The sequence below is a fragment of the Physeter macrocephalus genome, chromosome 13, assembly GCF_002837175.3.
Source record: "Physeter macrocephalus isolate SW-GA chromosome 13, ASM283717v5, whole genome shotgun sequence".
Classification (NCBI taxonomy): domain Eukaryota; kingdom Metazoa; phylum Chordata; class Mammalia; order Artiodactyla; family Physeteridae; genus Physeter; species Physeter macrocephalus.
In genome coordinates, this window is record NC_041226.1 from 83,113,968 (window position 1) to 83,125,666 (window position 11,699).

Here is an 11,699-nt window from a genome sequence, read left to right on the forward strand (position 1 = left end):
TCCTGCCTCTACACAGCCGGGGCCTCAGCCTTGCCTCAGCTACTCCCCACACCCTGTGCCCGCAAGCCCTCACCCCGCCCACACCGGGGCAGCCCAGGTCCCCAGGGCGGGGGGGGGGGGGGGGGCGGCGCTGAGTGATCTCCTCTGAGGGCGGGGCCTGGCGAGGCCAGGAAGCGCGGTGGGCAAAGTGACCGAGGCCTCCGGCGCCAGTGGACACCCTGAGGGTCGCGTCTCGGCACCACTGGCCTTGGACCCGTCACCCCCCCTGCGGAGCTCAGCCCCCTCCACGCCCCCCCCCCCGCCCCCGTCAGACGGTGCCGGCGGACACGCTGCCCGCAGCGCAGGGGGGCTGGAAGGCATCTCACGGCCCCGGGCGCGTCTCGGGCGCCCAGCGAGCTGCGGCCGGGGATGCGATGGTTCGCTCACGGTGCCGGTGGACACGCTGCCCGCAGCGCAGGGGGGCTGGAAGGCATCTCACGGCCCCGGGCGCGTCTCGGGCGCCCAGCGAGCTGCGGCCGGGGATGCGATGGTTCGCTCTCCGTCCCCACCGCCAGCGCCCGCCGCCCACGGCTCCGCTCCAGAAGCTAAGCTGCTCTGTGGACGCCCGCGGTGCGGCGCGGGGAGCCGGACCCAGAGCCCGCCCTGTCCAACCCCTCGCTGCGGCCAGGTGCACACGCCACAGCGAGCGGCCTCGAGGGGTGGGCGGGGAGCCCTCCATCCGGCCCCCGGCCCCAAACCCACTGTCTGGGACACGGTCCCCCGAAGGGAGCCGGCTCTGGCGGTCAGGCGTTCAGACGGCCCAAAGCAAACATCCAGAGCTTCACAAGAACTGACCGGGCAGGTGGCCTGGAGCGGCTGGCGTGGGCAGCCGTGCCCTGCTCCCCGTCCTGGCCTCCAGGCCCTGAGGAAGCCGCACCCCGTCCCCCTGCTCTCCTGAGGCCGAGAAACGTGCCAGCCCGAGGGGGGGGGGCGCAGCGATCCTCGGGGGGTCATCGGCGGTCGCTGTCCCGGGAGCTGGGGAAAGGGTGGCCACGGTGGCCCGACCCGGTGGCAGCCGGGCAGCTCCTGGAAGCGTTCCCCCAGGACTAGGCCCTGTCCCACCGCTTGGCCGTGGTGGTCGTGCGGGCCTAACGTTGCCCCCCGCACCCCACCCCGCCGCCGAAGAAAACAGCCCCCGGCTGGCAGGCTCCTGCCGGAACCCGAGCCAGAGGGGCGCGGCCTCGGGGCACATGGCCCACCCACGGGTGGGGGAGAGGAGCAGCCACCCCTGGTGGCAGGAGGAAGGCGGCCCTGAGGAGGAAACCAAGGAACTGGCCCCGAACCAAAGCACCGGGGACCCCTTGCCCGGCGGCCCTTACCCCACCCTGCCCCCGGCCCGCAGCAGCCCTGCTCCGGCTCCTGCCGCCCCAGCGGGGGGGCCCACTCGCTGCCCGAGCCTGTCCGCTGGGCCCCGGCCCCGCACAGCTGCGCCTGCCCCGCCTGGCCCTCCACCGTGAAAGGTCCCTCTGAGATGCAGCCCGCGCCCGGCTCCAGGGCGGGGCCCTCACGGCCCATGTGGACAGCGGGTGGAAGGCCCTCCGGGCCTGGCTAAATGCATCCTCTGTCTGGAATCGGGCTTCGGAACCCAGCGCTTCCAACGGCCCCTGGGCCGAGCCCGCCCTGACTGGGGGCATTCAGGCACCACTGGCTGGCTTCCTGCCCCGCCCGCCCGAGAGTCAGGCCCGGAAACTTCCCGAGGACCGCGCACCACGCCTGGCCTGTGCGGCACCCTCGTCATCCTCTGTCCCCACCAGGCGTCTCGACACACTCTGTCCCAACCCACTGGTTTCCAGCTGCCCGGCCTCCTTCCTCACGTCCACTCCCTACTCCTGGCGGCTCCACCTTCAGAGCCAACCCAGAATCCGAGCCCCCGAGCCCCGCTGCCTCCCTGCCCACCCTTGCCCTGTGGTCCCTTCTCCATGCAGGGGCCAGAGAGGTGCCCCAAGGATCTGGGTTAGGTCTTCCTCTGCTGCTGGACCTGCAAGGGCCCCACTGCTGTGAGGGTGGGGCTCACACAAGGGCCCACGGCTCCTCCCTGGCGGGATCCCTCCTGCCTCAGGGCCCTGGCATGGCTGTTCCCTCCACCAGGACTGCGGTTCCTTCTCAGGCTCAGGGCTCCTTCCCTCCACTCCTTCAAGTCTTCACTCAAAGGTTGCTTATGGGTTGAATATTCTGCATTCTCCCAGATTTCATATGTCAAAGCCCCAAACTCCAATGTGATGGTACAGCAGGTGGGGCCTGGGGATATGATTAGGGTTGGCTGAGGTCATGAGGGTGGGGCCCTCACAATGGGATCAGTGCCCACGTGAGGAGACCAGAGAGCTCCTTCGCTCTCTTCCCCCCACTCCCCACCCACCCCACCTGTAAACCAAGAGGCCCTCACAGAACCCCACCACGCTGGCACCCCGCTCTTGAACATCCAGCCCCCAGAACGGTGAGAAATAAATGTCCATGGTTTAAGCCGCCCAGTCTGTGGGGTTTTGTTATGGGGCTCGAGCTGCCACCCGCTGCTGTATTTATGGCTACACCCTGCCCCACCCAACTTCCCTAACCGGCCCCCAAAGCACCTGTAACGTGTGATTCTCTTTCTGTGCATTTATCATTTATCACTGCTGTGGCCCTAAAGCTCGGACAGGGCTCAGCATACAGTAGGTGCTTTAAGGATGGTGGAATGAGTACCTAGTGTTTACCGAGTGCCCACCGTGTAAGGCCCCATGGCCAGTTTCATGCACTGTCCCCTCCGGACCGTCGCCAGCCTAAGAGGTCCTGGCCACCCTCCCAGGACTTTGGACACAGGGGCTCAAGAGAGGGTGACCACCCGGCCAAGACCACAGAGCCCAGAGGGGTAGAGCCAGGGTCAGGACAGGGGGAGTCGGGGCCGTAGGCGTGCCTGCACGGGACAGGTGTTACAGCAAGTCAGGCTCACCTGGAGAGCCCAAGAGGGTCCAGCTGAGAGTGGCCGGAGAAGAGTCAGACCTAAGGACAGATGAGGGCCCCTGTGGCCCCATGGCCCTGCCCTGTCCATCACAGGTGCCTGGCACGTGGGTGGGCTGCAGGCCACTTGCTGAACGCACAGATGGACAATGATGTGTCTGCATCTTCAGCCCTCCTGGGGACGCGAGCTGTGCCCCGTCCCTGCCAGGTGCTCTTCCAAAGATGACCAGTGGGCCTGCTTCCCAGGTGGGGACACAGAGGCACAGCCAGGCCGCCACTTGGTCTGCCAACCGGGACATGCGGAGCCCGGGCCAGAGCCCGCAGCCTAAGCAGCGGCTCAGACATCACACCACAGACATCCCAGCCTCCCAAGGTGGCTGGATGTGGTGCCCAGGGACTCCTGCTGCTCTGGGCCCAGGACGCCCTGAGCAGGGCACAGAGGGTGAAGGAACTGAGGAGCAGCTCAAGTGGGGGGCGGGCAGCCCACACCCTGCAGGCCGGCAGCCCCGGGGGGCTCAGCGCCAACTCCCCCATCTCACGCGCTGACCGTGCTGCCACGTCAAGAGGGTGCAGTGGGACCTCCAACCAGCATGAGCCCCCGCCCGGTGCCCTCCTGGGGTGGGCAGGGTGTGGGCACAGCAAGTACCCTGGGAGGACCGACCCTGAGCCAGGCAGCAGTGGCAGGGAGGTGCCCCGCCCACCCAGACTCACCCTGGGACCTCTTAGCTGGGGTGGCGGCAGCGAGGGCCGTGAGGGTAACACGTGGACTGAACCCAGCCAGGCTCTGGGTCCTCCAGCTGCATAAAGTGGCAGCCACCCCCAGGCCCACGGCCCACCACAGGCCACACCTGTGATGCAAGGCCGCGCCCACCACAACGGCCACTCCCACCGGCTCCCTCCTGCCCCCCTGCCCCAGCCCAGGGCCTCCCTCCTCCCCTGGAGATGCTCCTCCACCAGGGCTGGTTAAAGGCCCTCCGGGGGCTCACCCGGCCCCCTTCACCCGCCCTGCCCCCCACTGCCAGGCTCTGGATATGCAACTCCCCCACCCCCGCCCCCCAGGGACAGTTTCCAGAAGACAGGCACCCGGCTTTCTGGAAACCCGGCCGGCCCACCACCCGCGCTCAGTACGCCCCTGAAAGAACGAGTGAACGAACGGATGAAGGAACGATGCCGTCCCTGCAGAAAGCCCTGCCGTGGCCCGCACCACAGGCCCTGCCCGTCCGGGCTCACCCGACCGGGGGTCTCCTCCGAGCAGGGCTCTTCTCCAGGGCTGCCTAGACCTCGGGCGCTGGCCCACCTCCAGCAGCTGCATCCCCGGGCCGGGGCCCCCAGACCTGCCTCCACGGGCCTCGGGGGGCCGGCCTGGCCACCGTCCTCCCAGGAGGACGGCCTCTTCCCAGCGTCTGCTGGCGGCCCGGCGCCGGCAGCCTGCGGGGAGGGGGCTTCCTGGGGCCCCGGCTGGGAAGGGTCTGGGCCCGGGGCAGAGCAGAAGAGGCGGCGTGGGGAGGACAGAAGCTGCCTTGTTCCCGCACCCACCCTGTGCCCCCCTTTCCTCAGCTCAAAGGAGGAAAACACCAGGAGAGCCCGGGGCTGGGCCGCGCCTCCGCGGGAGCCTTTCCAGACGGGCTCAGCCCTGCCCCCACCTGCCGCTGGGGTTCCCAGAGGGTGGCCTGGCAGGGCCAGGCGTGCCAGGGGCTCTGGGCGGAGCTGCCCACCCTCGGAAAACCCCGGCCGGAAGGGCAGACACTGGCCTGCACGTGCCGGGGCGGGGCGGGGAGCGAAGGGGGCCACACTCCAGCCCATCCCCACCGGCTACAGCACCCCCAAAACAAGGGTGGCTGAGGGTCCCGGCAGCCCATTTCCTCCCTTCCGTCTCAGCCTCTGAGCGTGGGTGACGGGTGTCCCCATCTTCCGGGACAGGCCATTGTCATTGCAGCACAGAAGCCCGGAGACCTGACACCACAGCCAGATGGCCTCCCAGCCTCGTCCTGGGCGGGCCTGGGGGCTTTGGAGGCTGGGGAAGGTGGACGACCCGGGAACACCGCCATGAGGGGCCTGGGGCTGGACTCTCCGAGAACTCGAGAACCACGGGTTGGGGACTGCGTGGGCTGGGAGGGAGGGGCAGCTCACTCCCCGCCCAGAGCCCGCCCCGTACCCACCGGCAGCGCGCGAGGCCAGCTCAGGGCGGCCCCCGGCCCCAGCGCCCGTGCCTATTGATCTGTTTGCCTGGCGGCGAACGCTCTGTCCTTGTGTGGGTAGCACCAGTGACCTGCACAGGGCGGCCAGCACAGGGCAACCAGCAGCCCGGGAACGAGGTCGTTAGAGCAGCCGTGGCTGATCTGCGGGCCTCAGCTGATGAGCACCCGGCTCACGGCTCCCTCGGCCTCTGGCGGACTTGGCTTCTCCCTCCTGCCAGCAGCCCCCTCCCGCTCCATCCCTACAAGAAGCCCTCGCCCAGGCCCAGCCCCCAGCCTGGAGGGGGGTCGTCAGCCCCAGAGGAGTGGGGTGGCTAGGGAGGAGCAGGGAGCGGCCCCCTCCTCCTCGTGCCTGCCCGGGTGAGAAACCTGGGGGGTTCGGGGCGACCCCAGGGCCCCACTGCCCCAGAGACATGAAGGACCGGCCCGAATGCCCCTTTGCCCGTGCCGTGTCCTGCACCTTCCGGTCTCAGGATCCCGACTTGCCCCCAGCACCCTGTCACCTGCCCACCCCACTGTGAGCTCTGGAGTGAGCTGGTGATGGGGCTCAGATGCTGACACCCCCCAGGGACAGGGGCTCAACGCCTTACGAGGGACCCCTTCCCTTAGCTGGCAGCTCTGTTAAATACTCTCCTGTTTGAGGGCAGAGCCCACCGGGCCCCAGCGTGAGCCAGCACCCCCTCTACCCTGGCAGCCCTCCTGCCACCCCCCTGCCCTCTCAGGCCCCTGCACCTCAGGCTGAGGTCTGAGCCCGCGGGAGAGCGGGACCCCACGCCCAGCCCAGGAGCTCACCTTGGGCCTCGTAGCCGGCCAGGTCTGGCTTCTCCGCGGCTGCCGGGCTGGACAGCCGGCCCAGCGCCAGCTGCAGCTGCGCCACGTTCACACGGGCCGTGAGCTCTCCGCTGCGGTCCCCGATCTGCAGCCAGGCGGGGCCGGGTCAGCGGGCTGCGAGGCCCCCCGTGCAGTCACGGCCCCGGGTCTCCAAGGGCACCAGGCCCACTGCGCCCCAGAGGTGGAGTCTGGCGGGGGTCCCGGGGGCGGTAGCCTCACGTGCCCCTGACAACACCCCAGCCCGGCCGTGCCACGTGGGGCCCTCCCGTGGGCAGTCAGCCTGCGCCTTTCTCAGCCCCGTGCCCGCCAGGCTCCCGGCGGGGACCCTCGCTGCAGGGAGGCCACGCGCTTACGCGGGAGCAGAGCCACGGGAGAGGCGGGTGGGGGGACCCCCACGTGGAGCTCCAGGGCCCCTGCCTGCGCTCAGAGGGGCGCAGGGGCCGGTCCCGCCGGCGGCCCAGGCGGAGGGGCTTTCCAAGCCAGGACCTCCCCGACCCGGGCTCTCCTCCCCCCTCCACCGGGGGGACACCGGAGGGCCTTGCCCGCCTGTGGACTTGGGGCTGTCTGTGGCGGGTCTGGGGAGCGCTGACCTGGCTCTGCCGCTGGGGTTGCTTCCCAGAGGTGGGTGGGGGCCGAGGAGGGGGCCGGCCGGGAGCCGGGGAGCTGGGGCTCGCCCGCGCCGACCCTGCAGTGCCCAGTCGTGGGCTGCCCTGACCCCAGCGGGAGAGTCCTGGGTGGACAGGTCCACTTCCCCAGGAAGGTGTCTGGCTGAGGGGTCCCAGGGGAAGATCCCCCAGGGGCGGCCATGCCTTTGTGCCCCTGGGCTGCCCGTGGCAGGTAGTTCCACCCTGGGTGTCGGGTAGAGGCATTCCATGGCCCAGCCTGGCACACTTCCGTCGGGGACAGAAGCAGCCGGTGGTGGCCGCCCAAAGGTGACACTAACCCTCTATGGGCGGAAAACAGGCCCCCACTCCCCCCTCCCGACCCCCTGGCTACAGCAGACAAGCAGCCACCAGGTCTCAGAAGTCACGGGGTGGCTGGGCCCCTTCGCAGCAGGTGGCGACAGCCAGGAAAGAGCCTAGAGCACACAGGGGCACCGGCCCACCTGGAGGGGGCTGGGCGGCACCGGGGATGGGGGGCTCCAACGCTGGCGAAGGCCAGGGCTGGGGGCTGAGGGGAGGGCAGGCCCGGCTCACCTCCTGGGAGATCTCCAGGTGCTTCTTGGCGAAGGTCAGGGCCTGTGCTGGGCTCCCCATGGATACGTAGGCGTTCCCCAGGCTCCAGCACGCCCGGCCCTCACCCACTCTGCCGGGGAGGGAAACTGAGTCCACGTCTGCAGCCCAGGCCTGCCAGCCTGCCCACTGGTCCAGCCGTCCCAAGCCCCCAGCCTCCGGGGGGTCAGGCCCATCACGAACTGGGGGTGGGAGGGGGGTGCTCCGTGGGTGGCCCAGGGTCCCTGGCGCGGCCTCGGTTGCCCTCTAGTGGCCGGTGAGGCTCTCACCCCTGGGGCTCCCTGAGCAGCAGCGACCTCATCCCCTTGACCATAAATTTTTAAACGGAGGTACAAACAACGTAACAAAACCCTAACCACCGTAAAGCACACGATTCAGCGGCTCTGCGTACGTTTACCACCTACGACCGTCGCCTCTATCTCGTTCCCAAACATCATCGCCCGAAAGAAAAACTGCAGGCCACTTTAAGCCTCCCGGCAGAGCAGCTTTCTAGAAGACCCCTCCTCTCCGCCACCCACGAGGGGCCCTGGCCTGTGGCTCTGAACCCTCTTGCTGCCACTGCCGCCCCCAGACCCGCGTGCACGGCTGTGTGTTTAGGGGTCTCGCTCAGGAAGTCTGTCTCTCTGCAGAGACTAAAGGTTACACGGACGTGGAGAGAGGGGGGCACGGGGGCGTTCAAGGGGGCGATGGGCCGGGCACTGGGGCACAGCCCCCCGACCAGCTTGCGCCAAGGGTCACCGCCAGCAGCTGGCCCGGCGTCCACTGGCCTCACCCAGTCCCACTCAGTGGGCGGCGTGGCCAGCTGATGGAGGAGGCTGAGCCCAGGCGGGGCCGCCTTGAGCAGGGTCCCTTGGCGGTCGGTGGCAGAGCAGGGCCTCAGACCCAGGCCAGCGAATGTAGGCCGGTGCCCTCAGCTTGTCCTTCGGCCCAGGGGCCGGGGGGCGCTGGGGGGCCCCGGTGTGGGCCCGGGCAGCCGCGCGTCCCCGCCGCGCACACCTGTCGGCCAGCTCCTGGGCGATGAGCAGGTGCCGCAGGTGGTACTCGGCGGCGCGTTCGTAGTCCTGCAGCAGCGTGTACGTGTTGCCCAGGCTGTAGCAGGCCTGCGCCTCCACCGCCTGGTCCTTGAGCTGCCGGGACAGCTGCAGAGTCTTCCTGTGGGCGGCGGGGGGCCACCCCCGGAAGGAAGATTCCAGCATTCCCCTCCACAGGGGCTAGGGCACTGCCCATGCTTCCCCAGCGCCCCTTTCCAAGGGCTATGTGGGGGGCGGTGGGGAAGCAGCCCCTTGGCCCCGAGGCCTCCAGCCCCAGGACCCCACTGGGGGTCTCCCAGGGCTCCATCGGTCGCCCTTCCAGGGTGGCACAGAACCCCCCGCCCGGCCCCTGGGGAGGCTGGGAGGGCAGAGCTCGAGGTGGGCGCCTCCTCGGCCTGGGGTCCAGGCTCCCTCCCCCTCCTAGGGCCCACCCTCTCCCTGGCTGGGCGGCGGGGGCGGGGGGTGCTGCCTACTTGTAGTACTCGGCGGCCACGTCGAAGCGCCCCAGGAAGATGTGCGCGTTCCCCAGGTTGCTATAGGCCCTCCTCTCTGCCGCCTTGTCTCCAAACTCCTTAGCGATGGCCAGGCGCTGAGGACACGGACACAAGGCCCAGGGGGTGGTCACGGAGCAGCCCGGGATCCAATGCAGATGGCGGGTGCCTCCCCCCGCCGCCCCACTGCCCAGCACGGCCAGCCTGATGTCCGTGTGCCCAGAGGGGCAGCCCTGGGAGCCCCGGCACCAGGCCCAGAGGAAGCGAGGGGGCTGGAGGGGCGCCCCGGCCGTCTCGCTCCGACCCTATGTCGGGGCCACCCCGCCGCTGCCACCCGCTCACCTCCTTGTGGAAGGTCGTGGCCTCCGTGAAGCTCCCCAGCAGGTAGTGGGTGTTGCCCAGGTTGCCACAGGCCCTGCCCTGGGCTGCCCGGTCGCCCAGCTCCTTCACCAGGGACAGGTTCCTCCTGGGGGCCGAGTCCCTCTGAGCTGTGTCCCTCCCAGCGACCCACCCGCCCAGGCCAGAAGATGCTGAGCGGGTGGGCTCCACACAGCCCCTCCCAGGGTCGCGCCCCCAGACGAGGGCGGCTCTGCACGCTCTGCGCTCCGAGGCTCGGGTCAGCCTCCCCCCCGCCCCCGACTCTGGTTTTCAGGTGCAGCCTGTGCCGGCCAGGCCGAGGACAGGGCGGGTGGGGGTGAGGAGGGAGCCCACCCAGGTCCCCGCGTGTGCGGAGCGCGGGGACAACCCCGCCTGCTCACTCGTAGAACTCAGAGGCCCGGCGCAGCGTCTCGCGGACGGCAGGCGGCAGGTGCCCGGGGTCCTGCGCCGCGTTCCAGGACAGCTGCTTGCCCTTGGCGTGGTACACGTTACCGATGTTGTAAAGTGCCCTCGCCTCCCCGACCTGTGGGTGACACTGAGGTCGGCGGTGGTGGTGGTGGTGGGGCGTCTCCAAAGCCACAGCCCCCGAGGAGCCGGCCGCTCAGGCCGTGTGCGCACAGAGCTGGCGTTCCCATCGCCTGGTCCACGGTCCCCGCTGTTCCTCGGGCCCCGAAGGCAAGGGCCTGGGGGGTGGCAGCGCCAAGTCTAGCCACTGAGGTAGGGGTCACGGAGAGGGAGGGGGCTGTGCCCACCCCTCCCGGTCACCCCTCTCTGACACCCAGGGGTCAGGGCTCTGGCTCTGCTCGACCGCCTCCGAAGGTGGCCTGGGGCGAGTCAGTCACCTCTCGGCCGCAGTTTCCTCGTCCATACAGGGCCACGGGGGCGGGGGGGGGACACAGAGCCGGGCTGCCAGGGGTCCAGCAGAGCCGGACCCACCGTTGCTCGAACGATGCTGCCTCCCAGCCAGGTTCCTTCCAGAGCCGGCCCCCACCCCCGTCTCCCTCTGGCCCCAGGAGTGACTGGGGGTGTTGGTGGCTTCAGGTAGAGGTCGGGGAGAGGGGAGCTGACATGGAAGATGGGAGCCCGGGCCTCCGCCCCACAGCGTCGGCGTGAGGCAGCGTGCCCTCATTTCTGAAGGGGACCGTCGTCCCACGGGAGGAGCACGTGGGGCTCCGACCCCAGACCCAGACGGGGCCGCAGGTCAGGGGCCGCCACCCACCTTGTCCCCCTGCTCCTGGGCGATGTCCAGGTGCCGCTGGCAGCAGACGACGGCCTCGTCAAAGCGGCCCAGCACCTTGAGCGTGTTGCCCAGGTTCCCGCTGGCCTTGGCCTCCCCCATGCGGTCACCGATGGTCCTGGAGGGCAGGAGAGAGGGAGGGGCTGGACGGGCGGGACCCTGAACCCGGCAGGGAGCCCTGGTGACGGCGGCAAGGGCCCGCGAGGACCGGGAGCCCACGGACACTGGGACGGCGCTGGGCAGGGCTCCCAGCTCAGGATCACTTCTCTGCTAGGCCAGTCTGGGGGAAGGACCTGCAAAGACCGGCTTGGAGGCAGGAGAGCTGGGGGCCTGGCACGGGGAATTAACCACGCAGTGCGCGTTTGCTGCGTGTCTGCCGGCACCACACGCCGGCTGGATGCCGAAACCAGGGCTCACCAGCCGGAGGGGAAGGGCCTGTGGGCAGGGTGGTCGGAAGCTCCGCCCCCACCTGGGATATCTGGGGGCTCATGGGGTGGGGGGGGCTCCTGCAGGCCTGAAGGAGCAAGGGGGGCAGGGAACACGCAAGGGGAGGGTGTTCCAGGGAGGGACAGCAGCGGGGAAGTTCTGGAGGCCCGAGGAGAACGGAGACACCGGGAAATGGGGGGGGGGGGCGCGGGGAGCCGGTCAGGTGGGGCCGAGTGGGTGGGGCCAGCAGGAGGAGGTTGGTCGGGTTCGTGGTGAGAGCAGGGCGGGCGGGGGCCCAGGGGCAGGACGACTCCGCACAGGGCAGCTGGGGCAGCCCGGCTCACCGAGCCAGCAACAGGTCATGCTTGTGGTACGCCAGCGCCCGGGCGTACTCCTTCAGGTAGAAGTAGGCGTTGCCCAGCTGGCTGTAGATGGCACTCAGCGTCTTCAGGTCCTCGGTGCCCACCTGCACACCGGCCTCAGAGAGGGCCACGCCCGCCTTGAAGTCGCCGGCCTTGCACAGCCGCTCACCCTCCAGGGCCAGCTCCAGGCACGACGCTTCCATCCTGGGCGGAGAGGAGGGGTCGGGGTCTCAGCCTGCCCCCCCACGCTCCACCCGGGCGGAGAGGAGGGGTCGGGGTCTCAGCCTGCCCCCCCACGCTCCACCCGGGCGGAGAGGAGGGGTCGGGGTCTCAGCCTGCCCCCCCACGCTCCACCCGGGCGGAGAGGAGGGGTCGGGGTCTCAGCCTGCCCCCCCACGCTCCACCCGGGCGGAGAGGAGGGGTCGGGGTCTCAGCCTGCCCCCCCACGCTCCACCCGGGCGGAGAGGAGGGGTCGGGGTCTCAGCCTGCCCCCCCACGCTCCACCCGGGCGGAGAGGAGGGGTCGGGGTCTCAGCCTGCCCCC

At 70.0% G+C, this 11,699-nt stretch overlaps 1 protein-coding gene across 2 annotated transcripts in view; it reads right to left on the reverse strand.

Moving 5' to 3' along the window:
- Positions 1–11,699, reverse strand: part of LOC102983817 (G protein signaling modulator 1) — a 35,372-nt gene that overhangs the window by 9,490 nt on the left and 14,183 nt on the right. The window contains exons 1-8 of one of the 2 annotated variants that reach the window (XM_024126344.3): positions 11,139–11,216; positions 10,351–10,486; positions 9,512–9,654; positions 9,096–9,219; positions 8,736–8,851; positions 8,228–8,383; positions 7,196–7,304; positions 5,961–6,084 (exon numbers count right to left, since the gene is read on the reverse strand). In XM_024126344.3, the coding sequence (XP_023982112.1) occupies positions 5,961–6,084; positions 7,196–7,304; positions 8,228–8,383; positions 8,736–8,851; positions 9,096–9,219; positions 9,512–9,654; positions 10,351–10,470 (892 nt within the window). In that variant the 5' untranslated portion in view covers positions 10,471–10,486; positions 11,139–11,216. Of the gene's footprint in view, positions 1–5,960; positions 6,085–7,195; positions 7,305–8,227; positions 8,384–8,735; positions 8,852–9,095; positions 9,220–9,511; positions 9,655–10,350; positions 10,487–11,138; positions 11,217–11,699 lie in introns of those variants that run through there. The other variant, XM_024126345.3, reaches the window with a different exon arrangement.